This window comes from Lytechinus variegatus, chromosome 8 (genome assembly GCF_018143015.1).
Source record: "Lytechinus variegatus isolate NC3 chromosome 8, Lvar_3.0, whole genome shotgun sequence".
Taxonomy (NCBI): Eukaryota; Metazoa; Echinodermata; class Echinoidea; order Temnopleuroida; family Toxopneustidae; genus Lytechinus; species Lytechinus variegatus.
The window spans coordinates 41,174,575-41,199,530 of NC_054747.1; the positions used below are offsets into that span (position 1 = coordinate 41,174,575).

The 24,956-nt window shown below is 37.3% G+C and overlaps 3 protein-coding genes across 3 annotated transcripts in view; 2 read left to right on the forward strand and 1 right to left on the reverse strand.

Moving 5' to 3' along the window:
* LOC121419747 (trichohyalin-like) overlaps window positions 1–5,782 on the reverse strand; it is a 5,975-nt gene extending 193 nt beyond the window's left edge. Inside the window, exons 1-7 of the mRNA XM_041614203.1 lie at window positions 5,085–5,782; window positions 4,713–4,782; window positions 4,220–4,287; window positions 2,053–2,994; window positions 1,685–1,751; window positions 926–1,221; window positions 1–439 (exon numbers count right to left, since the gene is read on the reverse strand). The exon at window positions 1–439 is cut by the window's left edge and continues 193 nt beyond it. Of these exons, the coding sequence (XP_041470137.1) occupies window positions 1–439; window positions 926–1,221; window positions 1,685–1,751; window positions 2,053–2,994; window positions 4,220–4,287; window positions 4,713–4,782; window positions 5,085–5,394 (2,192 nt within the window). The 5' untranslated portion in view covers window positions 5,395–5,782. The remainder of the gene's footprint in view (window positions 440–925; window positions 1,222–1,684; window positions 1,752–2,052; window positions 2,995–4,219; window positions 4,288–4,712; window positions 4,783–5,084) is intronic.
* Window positions 5,783–8,729: 2,947 nt separating this feature from the next.
* LOC121419748 lies at window positions 8,730–15,260 on the forward strand. The gene is made up of 4 exons (XM_041614204.1): window positions 8,730–9,026; window positions 11,168–11,233; window positions 13,226–13,291; window positions 14,729–15,260. The coding sequence occupies exons 1-4, from the start codon at window positions 8,824–8,826 to the stop codon at window positions 15,258–15,260; spliced, it is 867 nt and encodes a 288-aa protein (XP_041470138.1). The 5' UTR covers window positions 8,730–8,823.
* A 3,119-nt stretch (window positions 15,261–18,379) lies between these two features.
* LOC121419749 (zinc finger protein 271-like) lies at window positions 18,380–24,753 on the forward strand. Its single transcript, XM_041614205.1, has 2 exons — window positions 18,380–19,951; window positions 23,056–24,753. The coding sequence occupies exons 1-2, from the start codon at window positions 18,872–18,874 to the stop codon at window positions 24,499–24,501; spliced, it is 2,526 nt and encodes an 841-aa protein (XP_041470139.1). The 5' UTR covers window positions 18,380–18,871; the 3' UTR covers window positions 24,502–24,753.
* Window positions 24,754–24,956: the final 203 nt, after the last annotated feature.

The following is a 24,956-nucleotide window of genomic DNA, read 5'->3' on the forward strand; positions in this document are numbered from 1 at the left end:
ATATCTTGTATTATGACGTCATTTGCACCATCTCCACTCTTATCTACTACCAGCTGTAACTCATTCTCAGTAACGATCGCTGCATCAGACGGTGGGTTGTCAGTTCCTTCGATGTCACCAATGTTGAAATTTACTCCAGCTTTCCCCATTTCCAAACCATTGGTATTGCCATCTTCTTGGATAAACATCAGTGCCCTTCGCTCTAGCTCTTCCTGTTTAGCGACATCGTCAGATACGTCAGAGTCTGCGTCTTCGTTTTGGTTGGATTCAACCGTCGCTAATTGTTCGATTTCGTTTTGATCGTAAGACTGGTTAGCCCTTCCCTCATCTTTGCTGATGCCCTCTTTTGGAACCTCTCTATCCTCCTCACATTCTATGTTGGTGTCTTTCTCCTCAGTCTTGTTTGTAAGGTCAGGGGTTTCCAAGGCTTCTTCCACCTCTAGAACATTGTCAAATTGGAGGAAAACAGGGAGAGTTTCATTTTCAATGTTATGTTTTGATATGTTTTCGATCAATTAGATGACTGAAATTACCTATCAAGTTTTATTGATCAAACAAACTTCGAGGCGTAACAGAATAATTAAGACGAAATGGTATTGATGAATGAATCATAACACTCGGATTACCACACTTATGGCATTCAATTCTGACCAATTAGAACATTTTAATACGCACTTTTGAGTTGGCTGTAGGCATACAGTATATGAATAAAGGCCCATTTATTTTATTTTATTTCATTTCTGTCAAATATCATCATGGTTGGTTCATGGTACATTTATTTCTTCATTCGCAACATTTGTACATGACTTAGTCAACAACATCATAAAAATACTTTAAGTTCATTGATTGTCGCGCAAACTTAAAACCTATAAAGATGAGATCTTATTCTTGTCATCAATGCAGAAAAAAATGTTCTCATTCATACCTTGTGGTAGATATCGATCAGCAAGGTCGACTAGCTTGGCAGCCAACAGCGCCCTCCTGAGTTCAATCCTTTCACCTTCCCTAGACACGCCCTTTCTCCATTCCTTCAGCATCTCATACGTCCCATCACTGGTAATCTTGTGAAACCTCATGTTGGTCTTGATGGCTCTCTCAATGTCTCCCTGGATGATCCCAAGCTGGCCGCCAAGGCTGTCAATCTGAGCTTCATCGAAAAGATCGTCTGCTATCTGCTTTAGGATGTCCGTAAACTCGTCACGAGCTGGTGGTGACTTCGACCTAGCTGGCAGAATTATGAATGAAATATTTTAATTCGATTCACTTTATTGTTTTAATGTTTTTTTTCTCATGGATTATCATCCAGACTACTGCATGGCGTCCCTCAGGGCTATGCAATACCAACCTTGCTCATTAGGTAACTTGGATGTTTGAGGTTTTAAATCAATTTTGAACTTGGTGTGCAAAGATACCTAATGTAAGCCATGTATCTACGAAATGAGGAACTAGGTCTAGGGGTATTTTATTTTGGAAAATACTATTCGTCATAACTTTGTGGGTCATCTCAAGAACGAACATGGCGATGCGTATAAGATCTCATTCTACATCAAATTACTAATGATTCCTCGAGCAATTTCCCTCTTTCACTATACCATGCATTCATGTCTTAAAATTATGCGATCCTTTGTGTTATTGCCGCCATAAAAATAGACAGCCCAACCAATTAATAATCGGAGAACCTTACCCTAACGAGAGTGTCGAATCTGCTGTTAGATGCACATTACCTTGCTTATCATCGACAACATGAATACCTGCCAACATAAAAAAAAAATTATGACAAACATTAAAAGGCTATATTGATCGTAAAACGTCCTTTCAAATTCAAGATTACTAAAACCCTACCTTAAATAAATGAAAATTCTCCTTTAAATCATGCAAAAGTGATTGTAGATATCCTATGGAAAGCGTTATGTCTCAGGATCAAGATCCACCAAACATATCTCATTATTTCCAATGAAATGATTTGGATTCGGTTTCATTTGTTTAACTGCCATGACACAGTTTTTACTTGTTTTTGCTTTTTTGCAATTGATAATGTGGGACAAAGGTTACCTTTAGTAAGATCCATTTGTGATCCTGAAATCAACCGGATGGCGAAACTTGAAAAGCCAGATCTCTCTGACGCTCTTTGCTGTTCCATGGATCGCATCTCACTTTCAATTTGAATCTTATTCCTCAGTTTCTGGGTTTCCCGCTCCAATTGTTCTATGCGTGTTTCTTCTTTCTTCACCCGTCGTTTCAATAAACGTTTCTCCTTGAGATGGGCCGCCTTTTCTTCCTCCCGCTCGGTCAAGAGTGCGTTAAGTTTCTGTCGCATTGCCTCTTCAGTAAACTCTTTGTCTTTGATCGCCTGTTTAATCGCTTCTTCATTAGATTCTTCTTCGTAATTCAACTTTGCTTCCAAAGCGCGCTTCTCGTCATCATGTTTTATCCTCAGTTCGTCACTATCGTTCTTTACCTCCACAACTTCTTGTCTGAGCTTCTCCTCCGTCTGTTCTGCCATTTTGACTGCGTCAGTCAAAGCATGTATGCGCTTTTCTAGTGCTTCTCTTTCGACCTTCCATTCTGTTTCCATGGCGAGTTTGTCTTCCTGGTGACGTGACCTATCTGCTTCTCTTTCTTCCTGGTTCGTATCTCCTCTCCATGTCTTTGCTTCAGATCCTCCATATCTTCTCTCTCGTTCTTCCTCTATGAGTTTCTCCAACTGTTTGGCCCTCTTGCTACCTTCCAATGCTTGCTCATAGATCCTTCGAAATGCCGGATCTCTGCACATTTCCTCCATGGTCTTGGCAAACCTTATCTTTACCCCTTCGTCACTTTCAACCAAGCACCTTTGAAGCATTCTGAGGAGTTCCAAATCTTCCTCAAGAGTCAGGTTTCCAGGATATGGCATTTCGTAGATATCGATGATCCCAATATCTCTAAGCTGACTTCTTGTCCAGTCGGCATGCTGTTTTCCCAGGTCACATATCATTAAGATAATAGGAGGCCGGCCTGTTTTAATGAGAAAGGGTGACATTCAGGTCTTCGAACATTAGTCAGGCGCGTACGCAAGGGGGGAGGGGGGTTAGGGGGTTCAAACCCCCCCCCCCTTTTTTTTTTTTTTGCTTGTCTCACCGGAGGTCGGTCTGGTCAAGGAGTTATCGGGCAAGCGCCTGATAACTTCTTGGTCTGGTTACGGACAGTTCCCCTACCCAATAATGTATATGACAGCAATAATGAACAGAATCTCATGTTTCCGACGAAAAACACAGAAAAAAATTCCGCTCGCTTCGCTCGCTCCATTTTATTATATCTTTTATTTCCGCATGTCGCCGACATGATCACGGTATCGCCATTAACAAGGCAATACATGATTATCATGATGTATACTTATGAATACAAGTGAACCAAGACAAAGACATACGTTTTCTTACAAAATATGTTTTACCAATATGAAAACCAAAATGACGGAAAACGCTAAAATGTCGGTTAGCTCGGCTCCGCTCGCTCGTAATAATTTATGAAATTCCATAAGTATCTAGTCTCCTGTTCAAGGCCGTATTATGAGTGTTACGAATAGAAGGACATGTAGCATCGACTAATACTTGATTTACTAACAAACTATTGACAAGAAATGTATGTTTTGACGGGAAAATACGCGAAAATTTCGGCTCGCTCACTCCGCTCGCTCGTAATTATTCATGACATTTCTCAAGTTTCTAGTGTTCTGATCAAGGCCATATCATGAGTGCTACGATCCGAAGGACATGTAGCATCGACTATGATACCAACAAACTATTGACAAAAAGGTTATGTTTTCAACGCAAAAACGAGAACATTTCTGCTCGCTCGCGGGTCATGACCGCACTGTTACATACCCCATCCCCACTTAAATGTTATTGTCTTATTTGCAGCGCTGAAAAAAAAAGAAAAAAAATCATCACCCCCCCCCCCCCCCCCGCTCATCACTTTTTAGAGACTGGGCGGGAGATTTAAAAAAAAATCAGCTCGAAACCCCCCCCCCCTCCTTTCAAAAATCCTGCGTACGCGCCTGATAAGAAACACTTATGTTAATAAAACAACAACGTCCTAACCTATCAATCGATTCGCTGCGGAACCCAAATGATATCGTTTCTGATTCTATTCGCTTGCTTTAAATAATTATTTTACAAACTCGGGTGGATTGTAAGAATTTGCATGTATATATCCGTATTATTGTGTAATTGTTTATACTCACCTGTAATGTCAGATATTGGTGATATCCAATCAGACATTAGAAACTGAGAAAGTGCCACACCCGATTCTCTGGTGGATAAACAACAGAAGAGTGGAGATATTAGAAACTCATGTCTTGCTCAGTGGTAGCTTACGTGGTCACCACATAAACGGGCCAGACGTCACGAGGGTGCGTCGTGGGTTCGATCCCCGTCCCAAGAATTACAAAACGAACATTCATTATCATCATTATAACCCTCATCAAAAGATTGACCTCTTGGAAGCAACAACAAAAAACCGGAATAGAAAATGTAAACTAATCTCAGGCTTTATAATTCATTTTGATCTGTTCTGGGAAAAAAAGTGAATCGCCAATAGTAATTATTTCAGAAGTCAATTCTTGTACATATTATACAACTACTCGGATCAGTTTGTTTTGTTGCAATTGTTGCGAAACCTGCTTTACACTTTTCGATGGATCATGGACAATGGACAATGAAAAGTATATACATTACCCAATTACGACCAGGAAGCATCCAACTACCTCAGAAAGCGCTTTCACTCGTAGTTGATCAACAGCTTCTCCTGGTTAAAGATGGAATAATAGGAATGATAACACCAAGTATCAGATGACAACAAAACCTTCCAATTCGGTTTGTGTTTGTGCAGTGACCATTCATTAACATTTCTCAGTGAGATGAATGTACATCAAAAAATCAAGGTGATTGAAAACATTCTTTTTATGCTTTCTCTGATATTGCTTTGAAATTAATTATAATTGAATAATTTTGAATCGAGGAAATTTTTAGCTTTTACTATCCGAAGAAACCATTATTTTGTTCGTCTGATTTTTGTTTTATTTTTCTTTATCTTATGCGTATACTCACCTGAAACATGATGATGCATAATGACTGATATAAAGTCAGTAAGACGTATCTCACGATCTTCTTCATTAAATGGTTCCTTGAGGCTTTCACCTACATTCCCATCAACAAGAAGTGCAGATCTTAGGTTTGCCAGGACAGTATCTGAGACACCACCAGTGATGACGTCAATCATGTAGATGATAAGTTTCTTCGGATAGAGACAGGCCACCCTCTCATCCTCACCCGGGGATGCATTCCCAGGGGTGTAGGTTAAGATCTCTTGCCGCAAATACGAAATTTCTGTCTCTTTCTCGATTTCCGAAGACGCCATTTCGATGAAGGCGTCACAGATCAAAAGTAGTTAGGATAAGAAAGGGGTGGGAATGAGGTAAGTGGTATTATGTAGATGTTTCAAGACGGCTTATCATTCGAGATCTGAACAGTTCTCAACTAAAGATTGGGGTTGTCAATGCTATTTACAACCTTTATATGGAAGTAAGTTCGAATCTGGAGGCAGATCAAATTAGCACACACTGTATTGGCAGACAATTATTACCGTGCAGGAGTTGGCTTCTTTAATGATAGTTCCCGTTCCAATTTAAAAGAATGACACACTAACGATTATCCTTGTCAAATACATGTACAAGACGGATCCGCAGAACATACCAGAAATATTAATAGTTGACTATGCATCGGTGTGAATTGACCTCACTCAGTAGACACACATTGTACACAAGAATTATGATGTAGCGGTACCGGACGGATGAAAAAAGGGTTTTGTCTCGATTGAGCGCATGAATATAAAGCCTAGGTCGAATTTCATACAATTATCCCCAAACATCGCAGAATATTTAAAAGAACGCAGGCTAATGTCAATAATTCTGTTCGTAAATGAAAAGCACAAAAAACAGATCTTACGCATGCCTAGTTAACTTTTGTTATCATGCTATCATATATACTAGCTACCATGTATTAATATCGAAAACGAAAGATATTTGTTAAATTGCCTCAATGAAGCACTTTTTAGGGGCTATAATCGAGTGGTAAAAATATGTTTCCTCTTCCCCCTACTACTATTTCTTCTTCATTTAACTATAGTATATTACTACTACTACTACTACTGTTCTGAATATAAGAATTGTACTACTAATGATGATGATGATAAGGATCATATCAATTTGTTTGCGCTCCTTTTTTGCAGTGCGTAGCGTGTTAAATTATTTCCCTATGGAGAATAATAGAAAATACGCCGTTTTTGAGGGATTTGCTAAGATATCTCCCAAACGCGACAACAAGGTGATCTATCAAAACAGAATAGAATAGAGCAGATTCTCACCTTGAACATGATATGATTTTCATTTAATTTTAGTCAAATTAAGTTCTGTCACTTTTGAGGTTTTTGGAACCTTTCTTGATGATTTTGGAAATCCATTTGTACATGAGCCAATGGGCAAGTGCGGGATACGAAACGTTTGGTGCGACTTCACATTGTTGTAAAAAAATATATACGTCACAATAGACCCTATCAAAAAAAGACATTTTGCAGTAAATGCTGTAGATTGCCAATACCTAAGAATGATTTTGATTGGATAAAAAAAACCTCTGTCACTTCTCACTTTTCACATTTGCAAAAGCTTTTGCAATAATTGGTCACTATAGTTTGGCGGGTTCAGCCGATAGCATTGTGTGTACACAGTAAACACGCATAGCTAGGCAACGCAGCGCGTGAAGAATTTTGCACGTTTTCATTTATTCGTACAGCGACGACTTGAGTGTATGTTGGATAGGACCGTACCATTTTTGACCGGGGGGTGTGCCAATGAATGCAAGTGATCAAGAAGAGTTACAAAACTGAAGGGAGTGAGAAAACAAGGAAAGTGAGAGGGAAATTTATGAAAACAAGTAATGCGAGGAAAAATGACAAGAAAAGGAGAGAAAGGAGAAGAAGTGAAAACACGCAGCTGAGTGCGCTCACGATATGTAAGTTGAACACCCCTGCACCGCAATGTAGCAGCCCGCCACTATACACGTAGACTGCCTGCACGATGCGAAGACAGCGGCGCGTATTAGTGACTGTGCGATAAACGTACCATTTCTATGCCTTATAAAAGGAGCGTTTTTTGTACACAACAAATTGATATGAAAGATATAGTAATAATAACAATAATAGTGATAATAATAATAGGCATAATAATAATAATAATGTCAATAGGATGACTAAATTGATAACATATAGCAATAATAATGATGTTGATGATTCGAACCCACTTTACTACTAATAATTATAATTCTGCCGCTGCTACAACTACTTCTATTACTACTGCTGCGACTGATTTGGAATCGCAGTTTTTTTTTAATCATTCACTTGTTAAAAATATAATAACTATATATTTAAAAAAAATAATGAAACAGATATTATGTTAACACGAAGATTGGTGAGATATGTTTGCTCTTCATGAATTCCTAACTCAGTCATTAAAATTTCCCTTTTTTATGTGAATATCAAAAATTTTCAACTCGATCGAGCTTCGCGGTCGCATCATTTGGTTAGTGAAATACGTATGGTCTTAGTGAATTCCTACAAACAAGCCTGAGCATGCGCCTCTTCAGGTCTGAATTCAGGCCTTAACAGCTACTCGCACTCGCAATATTTGATTAGAGAGATGCGTATGTTATTCATTATTACAATGACTACAAGTGCTTCATATGTAATTCTCACAAAATCAGCAAGCACTTTGCACTCGCTCTTGATGGATTCCTAAAATATATAGTCCTTGAAATGATTCACGCTATCTATTGTTTATTTAGCGAGACAGGTACGTATCATGATTACAAAAAATTAATTATAATGTCCCATTTTAGAACCAAATATAACAAACTTCAGCTCGCGCTTCGCGCTTGCATTGTTTGATCAGTGATCGAGATACAAAACTGGTTAATGGCACTGTCCTTAAAATGTCTATTAGGTCAGTATACCTGACATCAGCATGCGCGAGCATGAGCGCGCTTCGGCGCGCCAAGTGACTTAAAAATGTTGCTGGTTCCCCCAATGCCGTGACCCACGGCCTGCCACTGATCACCAGCCCACCTAATGAATATTCATTACAAAATGCATGTAACTGTTTTCACAAAATATTGACAAACTTTAAAATTCAATTATTTGTTATCCGATTTTGATGAAATTTTCAGTATTTTACTATATTCATTTACATATAAAGATTTTAAGCTTGGATCCCTTTAATCAATGAACAAAGAATCACACAAAATTAATGATCTCAAATAGGCTAAAGATACTACAAGGAGAAGATTTGACACTTTGGAGATTTTTTGAAACGCTCAATGCTCATGGTGGGGGGTGCCATCAATTTCATTATTTTCAGGAAGTGTCTTAATTCCGGTATGGATGTTTTGGTTTGGTGCTTTCTGAGAGCATTTTCATACATTCCAGGAGTTTTTCGTGACTTACATAACTGCTATGTGTCTTTTTCCTCCCGCCAGTCCCAAGTGAAGGAAAAATGAAAAACAAAACACATTTTTGAATCGAAATTGAAAGTTACATTATGTTGGATGAATTCTTAAACCCACCCTTGGCCTTAAACATGGGCCCCCTTTATAGCTCCCTCTCCGGTAAGAGTATATGAAGGTCAAATCTGCTGCAATATAATGAAAATGGGAAAAAGGCGACCGGCGCCGAGTATATTATAGCAAGAAATTCGCGTTTCCTCGCTGGTTTCGTCCCTTGTTTGGCGACATCGAGTGCATGATGGAAATGAGAATAGGAATATCGAATATGGCGGTAGATCTTTCAGATAGCTTTCGGGAGAAGGAAGAAAATGAAGCCGTTTGTGACCAGGGCGTGTGGCGAATACGAGTGAGCGAGACAACAATCAAAGGTCTCCGAGAGATTCGGCTCAGACTCTCATTGAGTTCGTACGAAGAAGTATTTTGTCTGCTTCTCGATAGGTAAGATTCCACGTCCAAATATTCCAACTTTAGGAATAATGATTAGTATTACAATAATAATTATCATGATATCATTATAATGATAATAATTATAATGATAGTTATAATTGTAATAATTTTTTAGACTAAATATTATGAATGAATAAATATTAATAATAATGATATTATTATTAGGCCAAGTAGGGCTAGGCCTATATGGCCTATATATGATTATAAATGAAACAATAATATAATAAGTAGCATTAATGACATCATTGAGAAATCATTCATAATAGACAATTGAAATCAATCTGTCTTTTTTGTGTGTGTTGTCTAAAAATCCTAAGATTATTATTTAATTCTCTTTCTTTGATTTTGAATTATGAAAGGCAGTGTATACAGCCACACGCGTGTGTCTTTACCATCCAGCCACACGCGTGTGGTTATATCCAGAACACATATCTGTGGATACCGCCACACGCCGCCAGTAATAACAGTAAAACACGTATGTCTGACCGTCTATATCACGATCAAAATAACCTCATTTCTTCATTAAATTCTTACATTCTAAACCCCTTTGATATCCTTAGATCGTTTCAATTTCATTCTCACCGTCTTCTCTCCTTGCTTTTCTTGTCTTGTTACAAACGGTCGTCTGTTTAACAGCAAATTCTCTTTTTCTACTTGTGTCGATTCTGGCTTCCTTCGCGGTGGCAGACCCATACAGCGTTAGCGCAGCGCAGTAGTAGACATACACAGTTTGGGTTTCGTACGTACGCGCACATAGCCTAGATTCAGTAGAATCAACACAAGTAGAAAAAGTGTGGAAATTTGCTATTTAACAGGCGGCCTTTTGTAACAAGACAAGAAAAGCAAGGAAAGAAGACGGTGAGAATGAAATTGAAACGATCTAAGGATATCAAAGGGGTTTAGAATGTAAGAATTTAATGAAGAAATGAGGTTATTTTGATCGTGATATAGACGGTCAGACATACGTGTTTTACTGTTATTACTGGCGGCGTGTGGCGGTATCCACAGATATGTGTTCTGGATATAACCACACGCGTGTGGCTGGATGGTAAAGACACACGCGTGTGGCTGTATACACTGCCTTGAAAATTTAATTTCTATAACTTGTTAAATGTTCTAGTAAAAGAAATCCATATAAAGTCATGTTTACCCTGTGCACAATCCTACAGGACAATTACCCCCGAAATAGGGTTAGGAGGTGTAGATATTTGGATAGGGGTAGGGTAATTGTCCTGCCGGGGGGGGGGGGGGTTATCGAGGGTGAGTTGCCATTGAACCAAAGAAATCATATGTTTATTTATTATATTATGTTTTTTTATTTTTCTCTATTGATTCAAATAATTCTCTGGGGTGGACTTGACCTTTGAAAATAGAATGAATTTGGCCAATTAGACTAGACAGAATTTGAGAAAGTTATGACAATTTGAAAAGTCCAAGTTTGCCATTAACATGTGTGACGATTGTCAAATAAAAAATATTGCCTGAAACAAGTGAGGCAAATTGTTCCACACGATTTCATAAAAAAACATTATTCCCCATTTAATATCTGACAATATTAGGGAAAGTTATCAATTTTTAATTTCATGTTTACAAGTATGGTAATTAATACTAGCAATTTATTCAACTCCCCCATGTACAGTTTGCTTAATAAAAAAATGACATCTGACTTGACATCATATTTTGATGATTTTCTTGAATAGAATGCAACATTTATAGCACTTACAATAAAATTTGTCTAATCACGGCATACCATTATCCCACCTTAAGTGCTAACAGCTACCATGATCGGGCGCCTAAAGTATTTAAAGAATTCTTTTCTTCCAGGGCAGATACCCAGGCCCCTTGCATTTATAAAAGTATGTTACATGCTAACTCTTCAGTGCGATGGTAACTTGCATGGAAACCTTGATTCTGATTGGCTATTGATCATCATTACCATTGGATGGAAAAGTTATCATAGTAAGTTTTATGCAACAGGGCCCAGGATGGATAGTGGCATGTTGATAATACTTTGCCAGAGGACGCAAGTGCTGCGATGAGCTTTGAACCCCAGACCTTGTGGTTCAACTTCCAGAGCCACTGAGCCACAACATCTTCCTAATTGAAACTTTCCTCCCTTGATTTCCATGCAGCTATAAAGATTCAGCAAGCTGGAGACACCAAACTGACACAGTGGGACTGAGTACAGACCATACGAGGTAAGCATATTCAGAATTTTTCCAGAGTTGGTTAAAAATAAAAAAGGTCATTTACAGCAGGGTTATTAAAGGTCAAGTCCACCCCAGGAAAATGCTGACTTGAATAAATAGAGAAAAATCAAACTAGCATACATGTAGTGCTGAAGATTTCATCAAAATCAGATGTAAAATAAGAAAGTTATGACATTTAAAGTTTCGCTCAATTTTCACAAAGCAGTGATATTTACAGCTCAAATGAGAAAGTTTATGATGTCCGTCACTATTTCTTTTGTTTTTTATTGTTTGAATTATATAATATTTCATTTCTTATAGATTTGACAAGGACCAACTTGACTGAACCTTACAGTAATAAACAATGTTAATTCCACATGTTCAGGGAGGAATTAATCATTGTATCAATTGACAATGAGGAGAAAATCAGAATATTTCATATAATAAAATACAAAAGAAATAGTGAGTGGGTGACGTCATAGTCTCCTCATTCGCATACCAACCAGGATGTGCATATAATTATAACTGTTTTGTGAAATTAAGCGAAACTTTATGTCATAACTTTCTTATTTTACATACATCTGATTTTGATGAAATTTTTCAGTGTTATGCTTGTTTGATTTTCTATTGATATTTAAATCACCTTTTTGTTGTGGTGGATTTTTCCTTTAGGGGGGCAGAAGAAGACATTATTTTTATTGTCATTATTATTACTGTTGTCATTATTATTATTATTATTGTTATTATGGGATTTTGTGAGAGTTACAAATCTATTACATTTTATTTTTTTTAATTCACATTACGGATTCTTGATAACCAGTAGAAATTAAATTGAAACCTTGGGCCTGTTGCATAAAACTTTTTACCTGAGAAAACTCAGGTCGTTTTTATGGGAGTTTTTGCGCTGTGTTAAAGTCAATGGCAAAAATCAGACTAACCTTAGTTTTCAGTTTTTACGAGAGTTTTCTCAGGTAAAAAGTTTTATGCAACAGGCCCCTTGAGTAATAAGTGTAAAGACTCTTGCTCAGTCAAAAAGTATGTCTTGGAAGTACAGACTCTGTGAATCAAATAATGACAAAACTTCAAATATTATTGCAGTCTGAAATATTCAAAACATGTCAATGATTTTTTGAATGTACAACTCATCTATTGTAATTCATGAATGCATGTTTCATTAACATTTCATTTTCCTACTTCCTAATTATATGTAGATGAATCAATATTTGCTCATGTGACAATTACGCTTTATTTCATCTATTCTAAGTTGTAGGGTCAGGGTTACAATATGGTTTTATATTTACACATGTACATGTATGTAGGGACCTTATGTTTGGGGTTGGGTGTAGATAAGGTTGTATTGTTAAATCCAGGATTTATTATTATTATTTATTTGTTTGTTTCTGCATGTCATGGCAAAGTACATAGTGTTATCATCACAAAATTGAATACATTAAATATTTTGCATAATAATAATGTATAATTATAATAATTTACATAAAACCATATTGTAACCCTGACCCTACAACTTAGAATAGATGAAATAAAGCGTAATTGTCACATGAGCAAATATTGATTCATCTCATATAATTATATAACTTAGGCTATGGTCTAACTCTGTGCTAAAATTATGGGGAGCCAATAGATACTGCTTACATTCTATATTTATCACTATTTTGTTTCCCTTTGCTTTCTAAGAAAATATTTCAGATATGATTCTGAGACAGTTATAAATGGTTTGAGTATCATAATAGAGATCAATTGAACATATACTAATAGAGATTTGTGCCCCAATTGGCTCTCCATAGTTAAACTGCAACTTTAAACCAGGGTTTAATTTTAACCCCAAGTTCAGAATGGGGGCCATAGAATCCCTAATTAATTCCAAGCACTTTTGATTTGTGTTTTGGGGACAAAGTATGAAAGAAAGTATAAGTTGTACCTGATCGAGCCAGATTGAAATACAATAGTTACTACTTTAAATTACTTTGATGTCTTTTACAGTGAGAGTTTAACTGAGGCAGGTCATCCAAGCACTGAAGAATGTGAACCTGACAATGTTGATATAAAGTAGGTACACAATCAAAGTAGCACCTTTGTCACACATGAAAGCCAACTGCAGTCTGACCAGTACTACAATATTATAACATTTCATCAGTCAGTTTACAAATAATGAATGTTCCTTCAGTCCCGCAATGGACAGAATACTTCATGAGGGGAAAGATGAAAAGATCCATTCAACTCGGCTACGCCTTGTTGAATGGATCATTCATTTAATTTTTTACCGAACGAAGTATTCTATCCGTTGCTAGAATGAAGGAACCAAAATATCATCATGCAGTACAAGCTCAGTCTGTTGATTTTCACGTACAATGCCTGCATGCAAATTGAACAAAATCGTATGGATCAAAAATTGCATGATGAATGGATCCTAAATTGCATGGTTGATGACGTCATTGTAAAATGGTCTGAGTGATCGATATCAAACAACCAATCAAATGCCAAGGATCTATCTAGGTGTCATATAATTTAGAATAGGTATTGTTGGGTTATCGCATTGATCAGAGTCCTGTAACACAAAGGTTAGCGATTAATTGTATGCTTGAATTTTACGATTGATTGTACATTGTAGTCAATTGAATCAGTCGCAGAATAGATATTCTACGATCATTGCTAAGCTTTGTGTTATGGGCCCCAGAGATTCTATTTTAGATGATTTTAATTTGAGGACACAAGGTTGAAAGTTGGATGATGTGGAGTGATGTGGCCCAGTGGATTAGGCTTCTGACTTTGAAACAGAGGGTCATTGGTTCTAATCCCAGCCATGGCGTAATTTCCTTCTGCAAGAAATTCATCCACATTGTGCTGCACTCAACCCAGGTGAGGTGTATAGGTACCTGGCAGAAATTTATTCCTTGAAATGACACCACGCTGTAAAAGGCTGCGGGGCTAAAGCCAGGGTAATAATGTCCAAATCCTTCGGTAGTGACATAATGTGATATGTGCTATACAAGAACTTCATTATTATTTTTCTTATATGATTGTAGAGGCCTAGTGTTTGCCCACCTATCTGCTGTCCGGATGGCAAATTATATGGCCAAATATTTTTTGAGAAAAAAATGGTTTTAAATAAAAACCAGAAAGGTACATTCACAAGTATCATTTGATTCTTTATTGTTTTGGGGAAATTATTGGGTCCATATTAATTTTCCCTATTTGTGCTATACTGACAAAATAATTGAAAGATAAATGCCAGTTATGGTAATGATTTCAAAATGAGTTTGTACAGAATCCAATCAAATTACCACCCAAGTCTAAAATGTATGCCAATTTGATGGCTGTTAACCAAAATCTCAGGGGGAGGGGTCCGAGGGGATGAATCTGCCCCCCCCCCCCAACAGAGCCACACAAAAAAGCCTCGCTAGATAAGAAAAAGTAGCCACACCCCTAAAGTAATAAAATTGAACGGAAATGTTTTAATGATATTAATAATGTTCTCTTTTCAAGAACCATGGCAAATGAGGTGACGTTAGACAGGGAAATCAAAGAGGAGACATATGAGACATACAGCATTGTCAAGGAAGAAGACCTGAAGGACACTTTGACAGGACAGAACCCTTTGCAGGAAGACAAGGCAGGAGGCTGTAGGACAGAGAATGAAACAACTCTCCAAAAGTCAGAGAAACCAAGAGGAACTCCTGAGACTTCCTTAGAGCATAGTAATTTTGAAGGAAGACTGACTGAAGATGGTGGATCGGAAGCACTATCAACACATGGTCATGGTGATTCCATGGTTGACCGAAGGTCAGAAGAAGGCTGGACAGAAGACAAAGATGATGACAAGGGGATGGAGGTTCCTCAATCATCAGAAAGGATGTTGACTTGCTTTATAAAGGAAGAACCTGAAGACAGTACTGAAGGTGAAGCTGAAGGCTCCAATCTTTATGACACACCATCCTGCAGCCAACAAGGTTTGTATTTAATTTTTTGTGATATCAAACGATTTTGTGTGTCAGTGGGATATCAGAGTAAACTATAAAAAAAATCACTTTGCTCAGTTTGTTGGCTCTTGAGAAAGCCAACCCAATATCAATTTTGTGAATTTATCTGTGTGTATTTATAAGACAAAGATTTAGGTAATTTGCAGATATGCCCGTACATGGTACATCTGGAAATTCACCCTTCATATATGTACATGAACCTACTTCAATAGGTGTTCTTGATCTCGAGGGGGGGGGGGGTCCGCACTTCACACTGGAGGGATTCCCAAGATGGGGTTCCCTTACTCCAAACTTCACCTTTTCAGTTGTTCTATAAGTTCCAAGGAATTGTTCTATAAAGATTTTTCAGGATCTCCATGATTTTAGCATATAAACCAAATATAAAGGACAACATGGATTGCAATTGTAGGATCTTGTTTTTTCAGTGTTTTATATTTTTCCTCCGCCAAATGAGATTTAAAGGGATATTAAAGCACATAAGGGGTTGACAAATAATTGGATGGGTAAGTTTTTGGTCGGTTAATCCATCCACTACAAATCTTGCAATGTCATTTACTTCATCAGACTCACCCCAGTGTCCATTTAACTCTGCACCACAATAGTCTTTGAGCAAGGACTTCTAAGACATGCTTTTACTCACCCCAGTGTCCATTTAACTCTGCACCACAATAGTCTTTGAGCAAGGACTTCTAAGACATGTTTTTACTCACCCCAGTGTCCATTTAACTCTGCACCACAATAGTCTTTGAGCAAGGACTTCTAAGACATGTTTTTTACTCACCCCAGTGTCCATTTAACTCTGCACCACAATGGTCTTTGAGCAAGGACTTCTAAGACATGTTTTTACTCACTCCAGTGTCCATTTAACTCTGCACCACAATAGTCTTTGAGCAAGGACTTCTAAGACATGTTTTTACTCACCCCAGTGTCCATTTAACTCTGCACCACAATAGTCTTTGAGCAAGGACTTCTAAGACATGTTTTTTACTCACCCCAGTGTCCATTTAACTCTGCACCACAATAGTCTTTGAGCAAGGACTGCTAAGACATGTTTTTTTACTCACTCCAGTGTCCATTTAACTCTACACCACAATAGTCTTTGAGCAAGGACTTCTAAGACATGTTTTTACTAACCCCAGTGTCCATTTAACTGTGCACCACAATAGTCTTTGAGCAAGGACTTCTAAGACATGTTTTTACTCACCCCAGTGTCCATTTAACTCTGCACCACAATAGTCTTTGAGCAAGGACTTCTAAGACATGTTTTTACTCACCCCAGTGTCCGTTTAACTCTGCACCACAATAGTCTTTGAGCCAGGACTTCTAAGACATGTTTTTACTGCATTGCCATGTTCATGGCTTATGGTACATATCTGAAATTCTTACGATGCAAACTATTTTTTTCTGTTGCACATGGCACCTACAGCACAAATATTGGTTTTATTAGGAGTGGGCTATAAATGGGTGATTTTTGGTTTTACTGTGGGAACAGTTTTTTTGTGTTCCTTTTACCTTATCTCAACATGAAATGACAATATTTTTTGTCTCGGGTCCGAGAAAAAAGTGTGCCGGGCCAAAATCCAAAATGGCCGCCAAAACCACCCAAAATCACAGTTTTTGCCACAACTTCTTTATTTGGTGGTCTTTTTCTCTGGTTTTGGTGTCTATTCATATGTTTTAGGGGGCAGGCAATTTGTTTTTCCTATAATTAGCACTTTTAAACCATTATTTGTAGAGTTAAAAGGTAATTATACCTAAATTTTCCAATTTTTATAGCCTTTTTTCAGACAAATGTAGGTTTTATTGTCCTGGAGTTCTTGGATATTAGATGGTACGAGGTCAACAATAGCAAGCAGCTTCATAGAGCTATATTGCTTTTATTCCTCTACTGTGGGTTTTACGGATATTTGTGAAATATATCTTATTAAATAAAAAAATGTTAATTATCCATAGGGGCAATACAGTATACAATGTAGTGTTACTGTACATACTACACTGCATATTTCCATGCATTGACCACCATGACATATGACAAGGCCTGTATATAAACTATAGTGTCATAGAAATAAGCTCTTTAGGTTTAAAATTAGATTGTGAATTGTGAATTTGATTGCTTGTCAGCTGATGTACATGATGAAACCAGCAACGTGAAATTTCACATAAAATATCACATATCATATATGTACATCACATATCTACATGTAGCCATATCTTCTTCATTTGGAGGCTTTTTTACCTGGTTGTGGTGTCTAACTGGCCTATGTTTATGGGGTCAGGTAACTATATAATCATGGTAATGTTGATCAACAGCCAATCAGAACCAAGGATTCCATGTAAGTTACCATTAAGTTAACATAATGGTAAATTTTTATGCAACGGGACCCAGAATATCTACAGTGTAAATGCCATGATGTGGGGTTAATTACCTTTCTCCGCCCCCTGAATTAGCATATTTGACAAAACATGTCCTCAGTTTCTGAGACAAAACATATCTTCAATTTCTAAGGCATCTAATTCTAAACCTAAGAGCTCATTTCTACATGTATAACACTATAGTTTATACATGCCTTGTCATGGTGGCCAATGCATTTATGCAGTGCAGTATATGTACAGTACATTGTATACTGTATAGCCACTATGGATAATTAACATTTTTTTTATTTAAGATATATTTCACAAATATCCGTAAAACCCATAGTAGAGGAATAAAAGCGATATAGCTCTATGAAGCTGCTTGCTATTGTTGACCTCGTACCACCTAATATCGAAGAACCCCAGGACGATAAAATCTACTTTTTGGCTGAAAAAAGGCTATAAAAATTGAAAAATTTAGGTACAATTACCTTTTAACTCTACAAATAATGGTTTAAAAGTATTAATAATAGGAAAAACAAATTGCCTGCCCCCAAATACATATGAATAGACACCAAAACCAAAGAAAAAGACCACCAAATAAAGAAGTTGTGGCCAAAACTGTGATTTTGGGTGGTTTTGGCGGCCATTTTGGATTTTGGCCTGGCACACTTTTTTCTCGGACCCAAGACAAAAAATATTGTCATTTCATGTTGAGATACATTACAAGGAATAAAACAAAACTGTTCCCGTATTGAAATTTTTGACCCATGTATAGCCCACTCCTACTTTTATAGAAATTTAAGTAGGGTAAGTGAGAGTTTCTTTAGTGTGTTGGTTACCATGTGGGCATGTCAGTCAGTATTCAAGTTTTGAATTTGGTTTTGTCCGTGTAAAATAGGGGTGGCTAGACATACCTTGCACTCATGAGATATCTGACATGATAATGGCATATCAAATACTTGTCCCTCACATGTTTCATATGGAATCTACTTCCACTTTGATGGTGTCTTACTCTCCTCGTCATAAAACCTGCAACTGTACTTGCCGTTGAGCCTTAATTTTTTTCTATCCAGTTGTCAAATTTCGATATACTGTGATTGTGAAAATTATACCCAGTAATTTTGCTTTTTCAGCCTATGGATGTTTCAGGAGTTGGTTGAGTTTTGCATAACTTCATTATATGATGTAAGAGTAGGGTTGTTTGCGCCCCTTCTTATTTCTGCTGTGCTTGTATTGAATCAACACAATGTAACTCAGCGTTGGATATTTCACCCTGCTCTTCTACTCAGGTGGGATGCAGAGCACCTCTCAAGGGACTGGAAACACTGGGGATATATCAGGTGATACATCATGTGACAGGTCACATGGGAAACATCTTCCAGAGGATTTCCCATTGGTAGCTGTGCTTCAAACCCAGTCTGATATATCTGACAATGACAGTAGCATAAGTGAGTACGATACAGTGGATTATTTTCATGGACACAATTCTCCTGGCAGTGCTGCCGTGTCGCACCCTGATCAGGGAGAATTGGATATGAATGAAGAAACTGCAGTAGCACGCGAGAAGGGCCTATCTTCGCAGGTATATGCATCTGGAGGTGACCCTATGTACAATCCTTTTGAAGGGAAGCCATTCCTGTGTTCATTTTGCAATAGAGGATTCACTCTTGTGACAAGCTTAACAAGACACATGCAGATACATGCTGAAGAGAGACCTCACGAATGCACCTTCTGCAAGAAACGATTTCAATTCAGCAATGGACTGAAGAGACACATGAGAATCCATACAGGTGAGAAGCCACATGTGTGTTCTATTTGTGACAAAAGCTTCAGTGAAAGCTGTCATCTCAAGCTACATATGGCGGTTCATTCGGGAGAAAAGAGCCAGCAGTGTCCTTTTTGCGAGAAGACGTACGCCCGAAGAACAAGCCTGGACGCTCACATCAAAACCCATACGGGTGAAAAGCCACATCAGTGTATGTACTGTGATATGAAATTCAGTCGCGTTGATACACTCTCAAGACACACAAGATCTCATACAGGTGAAAAACCCTATGTGTGCTCATTTTGCAACAAGACATTTTCACAAACTGCCCATCTAACAAGACACGTAAGAATCCACACAGGAGAGAGACCCTTTCATTGTGAGTCTTGTGGCAAAACTTTCTCTGACAAGAGTCGGCTTGTGGATCATCAGAAAATTCACACGGGAGAAAAGCCGTTTTCGTGCTCAGTTTGTGAGAAAAAGTTTGGAAAAAAGAACGATTTCAAACGTCATATGAGGATCCATACAGGAGAGAAACCCTATCTGTGTTCTGTTTGTGGGAAGAGCTTTCGGGAAAGGAGCACTCTTAAAGTACATATGAAAACACATGCTACATCCTGATTTTAAAAGAATTATTTCATGGCAAAAGACATTAGAGATGGAAGCATTTATGCCTATTAGTCTTTATAATATCATGAAATAGTCATTTACACCTTTTCATATGTGAAAAACCATGCATCTCGACTTGAAATTGATTCTCTCAATAACAAAAAAGATTTTTTTTTGCTTCCAAGGAGAAGCTTCAGACTTGATCTTTTCATATTTTCTTTTTCAGAAGGATTGATATAATTGCGAACAAAAAAAAAATCTGAACAAAAAGATTGGGTGAGGTGTTACATGTAGCACCAGAGGTATTTCTAGTTTGACCAGACTGTGGTTTTGTAATCTCATGCTATTAGAAATAAAATATTGATTTATCCACATTGTGCTGCACTCAACCCAGGTGAGGTGAATATGTACCCGACAGGATTAATTCCTTGAAATGCACTGAGCACTGGAAGGCTGATCGAGCTACAGCCGGGGTAATAATATCTGTCCTTTGCATGCGCATAGAGATGTTATTCATAATGTGTAATGTGGTATACAAGAACTGTCTATTATTATTAAGTCACAATAATAACTCTTTGTTGAACAACTCATGATAAGCTGCATTTTGTATAATTTATAATGCTGATTTCGAAGTCGACAGTTAAATGGTGTGTCAATGTGCATTAAACACTATCATGATAACACAATACATGTACAGAGCGTCCAACTGAACATTCTTTTAATATCAGTGTGGAAATCTATAATATTGCAAGGTGCTTACATCTGGGAATCATGTGCAAAATTATTTGTGACATACAAATCATGATGGTCAATTTAGTGTTTATAAAGTTGATTTCTAAATCAAGGGGTAAAGATGCATCAACATACAAAATCATGACAATACAGTACTTCATGTTGCACTGAAATCAGTTTGGATGTATACTGCATGCATTAGAAATCATGTGCAAATAGACCATAATGAAACAACTCATATTAGCTCAGAATTATAGGTTTTATTATATTGATCAAGAGTTTACTTTTGTGTCAGTGACCATTATTATGATAACACAGTAACATATGTCGTAGAGAGTGTATTATAACGTATCATTTTTGTTTTTACTGGGTAAAAGCTGTAGATTTCATGTTACATATTACTGAAACTTAAAATCAGATATCATGTTATTTATATGTATGACTGAAACAGTGTTGCCTACACTTTCCTTTGAAAAACAATGAAAAACAAAAAGTAAAAAAACAAATAAATACATAGGAAAATTTGAAAAGAATAAAAAAAAAATTGATATTGCCATTTTTTATATACATTTGTATATTTTTTTCATAAACTACAAAGAGTGACCAGACCAATATCTTGCAGTTTGGGGGCTATAAGAAAAAAAGATTTACAGCCAAATAATGATTTTCTGCATTAATTAGCATATATATATGTGATTAAAAATTGCAAACTTGAATGAATTTTGGGTGACGTGCATGCCAATTTTCTTTGTGATCACGCAATCAACGGATGATGTGATTTTGTATACTCCGCATGCTATTACAGAAAATTAAGTGCAATGTAGGTTTACATATGTCTAAAGTATTGAAAAAGGGTGTAACGAACATGCTATATAATGCATGTAAATTAGTTCACTTAATGATTTTTATTGATTACTATCTTGGATGGTACCACGATGCATCGTGCCCCACACAGCATTACTTCATTTGATTTGTGAATTGAATATTCTGGTTGTTATTAAAACAATATATATATTTCAAGTTCTAATGATTTCTTCTTTTCGAAAGTCGTGAATGTGTGTTAGAGGTTCATTATCTTAAAGTGGATTTTATCCACCTGGTGGGTGTGTCATAAAGCTGATTAAAGTTACAAGCGACTTTATGATTGACTAGTTGTCCTTTTCTTGTGGTGGTAGTAAATGTTATGCACCAATTAGCATGTAGGAATGTTCACCATTCTTTCTTAAAGTCTCCTTCATGAAACACCCATCAGGTAAAATAAAACATAAGTCTTTGCATCAATTGATATTTGAGGGGTAGGTCTTACAAAAAACTTGCAATACATTTTAAATCAAACCTTGACTCCTGGTCCCACTTTATTATATGTTATTTGTTGCATGAAAGATCTTTGCAAGATCATTGAAATGCATGTACTATCAAAAAGACAATTGCAGGATAAGGGGCCCATTTCATAAATAGTTGTAACTTTGCCATTGTGGCAACTACCATGGTAACAGGTCTCAGAAGCCAATCAGAATCAAGGTTACCATCAGATGGCGAAGTTACAGTAGTTTAAGTCTTTATGAAACGGGCCCCAGGGGTCTAGTTCAGCTCAAGATATGAAGTGTCAGTCTCTTGAGGGTTTTCAGATCTCTTCCACTGAGACCACATATGTCAGAAACCTTGGAGAGGTCTGAAAGGCCTTTCCAATTTTTGTTCTTTCAGTTGTCATTCAATGGTCTCCATTCTTTGGAATGAGGGCCTTTTATAAACCAGGGGCCCCTCATTCATGGTTTTGCACGATTTCCTAAGACCTTTTCTTTCCTTTCTTTTACTTTTCTAACTGATATAGATTGAACAAAGAAATTCTATTTTGAAAAAAAGGAAAGCAAATTTACAAGGCAACAATAGTCAAAACTGACTAGTTTGCCTATTCAAAATGACAACACCAACATGGAGAATCCTGAAAAAATCATGGTCATGGAAAGTCAGGGAATTCAGAAAATTTGTGAAAAGTCATGGAATTGAATATACAGTACCTCTTGGCTATGGCATCTTTCCAGTTTGTTGTGTCTTGCAACTCTCATTCTCTGTGATCATACTCTGCTATTATAATTGGTGTTCATGATTTCCATTTATCCCAGTTTTGTGACATCCCAATTTCTACATAATGCCGGGATGTCACAGGAAGTGATGGAAAGCAGCAATTTAGTCATGGAAAAGCCATGGAATTCTGTTTCAAATTTCTGTTGGAACCCTGTAAACCTTTCATCATGTAAAATGCAAGCCATTTAATTGATACATGGCTTGTACTAGGGGATAGAGTTGTCCACTCCCATGTTCTACTGTGTCACATCTTTCAATCTATCAACATTAGATTTGTATGACCCTATTCTTTTTACTCAGGTGGGAAGTCAAGGAATTTGTCTCAAAGAAGGATTCAGGAAATGTCAGGTGATAGGTCGCATGGGAAACATCTTCTAGATGATACGGTGAGTGAGGATGATTCTTATCCTGCACCAAACCCAGTGGATTGTTCTCGAAGAGAGGTGGATCTTAATGATAGAAGATTGGAAGTAGATGCAGACATCAAACTGGAGCGTGGTGCGAACTGTGAAACAACTTGTGCAGGAAGCATACAGACTTCTTCTGTTTGTTCAATAAGAAATGAAACACATTCGTCTTCTAGCAACCCAGTGAAAGATAAGCTTTTCGCCTGCTCTGTTTGCAACAGACAATTTATGCATAGGTCTTCTCTAAACTCTCATATGAAAACCCATGTAGAAGGAAGACCTCACGGGTGTTTTGTTTGCAAGAAACGATATCTGCATCTATCTAGTCTCAGAGCTCATATGCAAAGTCATACAGGAGAAAAACCCTATGCATGTTCTATTTGTGACAAAAGATTCAGTCATCCCAGTAGTCTTAGAGCACACAATGCTCTCCATACAGGAAATAAACCACATCAGTCTTCACTTTGCTCAAAGACATTTTTGGAGAGAGATCATTTGGTTTCACACCAACGAACACATGTACGTAAAACAGGAAGTATACAGTCTACTCGAGTTTGTTCAAGCAGAAATCAAAGGCTTCATGAGTGTTCTTTGTGCGAGAAAATGTTTGTGCGTGCATATGATCTCAGAACTCATATGCGAATTCACACAGGAGAAAAACCTTATGCGTGTTCTATCTGTGACAAATGCTTCGGTGATGCCAGTAATCTCAAAGCACATATGGCTCTCCATACAGGGGAAAAACCGCATCAGTGTTCACTTTGCTCACAGACTTATTGGAAGAGGGATCAATTGGATGCACATGAAAGAACACATTTAAGTGAAACCGGAAGTTTACCGGAAGGGCAATCTTCCAATAACCCGGCAGACGAAAAACCTTTTAGGTGTGCTATTTGCAACAAAGGATTTTACCAAATATCTTATCTTGATAAACATTTGAGAACCCATGGAGATGAAAAGCCTCATGAATGTCCCGTGTGCAAGAAAAGATTTCTGCGTGGCTCTAATCTTGGAAGACATATGAGAATTCATACAAAAGAAAAACCTTACATCTGTTCTATTTGTGACAAAACCTTCAGGTTTGACAGTAATCTCAAAGCACATATGGCTCTCCATACAGGGGAAAAACCACATCAGTGTTCACATTGTTCAAAGACATTTTTGAAGAAAGCTCATTTGATTGCACATGAAAGAACTCATACGAGTGAGAACCCCTTTTCATGCTTGGTGTGTGATGCAAGATTTAGTAGTACACATGAGCTGGTGGAACACAGAAATACACACGCAGGAATGGAAACCATTGTAGTGTCCATTATTCCCACATAAAACCCTACACCAGATACAAACCTTATGCGTATCGTCATTGTGACATAGCGAGATCTTCTCACCTATGCTAAAAGAGTTGATATAGGGTGGCATTTGCTCCAGTAGAAATGCTAAGGGCTTTATTTCATCCAAGATATAGGGTTAGTGTTAGGGTTTTATTTTAGTTTTAGGGTTAAATTTAGGGTTACACTTTGTAATTCCAAAGGTTCGTAAGTCTGAAACACGTAAATTACCTATACCTCAATGTTCGTTAATCCAAAAACGTAAAAGGGTTTGTTAATCCGAACATTTGTGGCGTTATTCCGAACGTTCGTTATTCTGAAGGTTCGTTAATCCGAAAACGAAATAAGGTTTGTTGTTCCGAAGGTTCTTTAGTCCGAAAACGAAATAAGGTTCGTTGATCATTACGTTTCGGACTAACGAACCTTCAGAATTACGAACCTCATTTCGTTTTC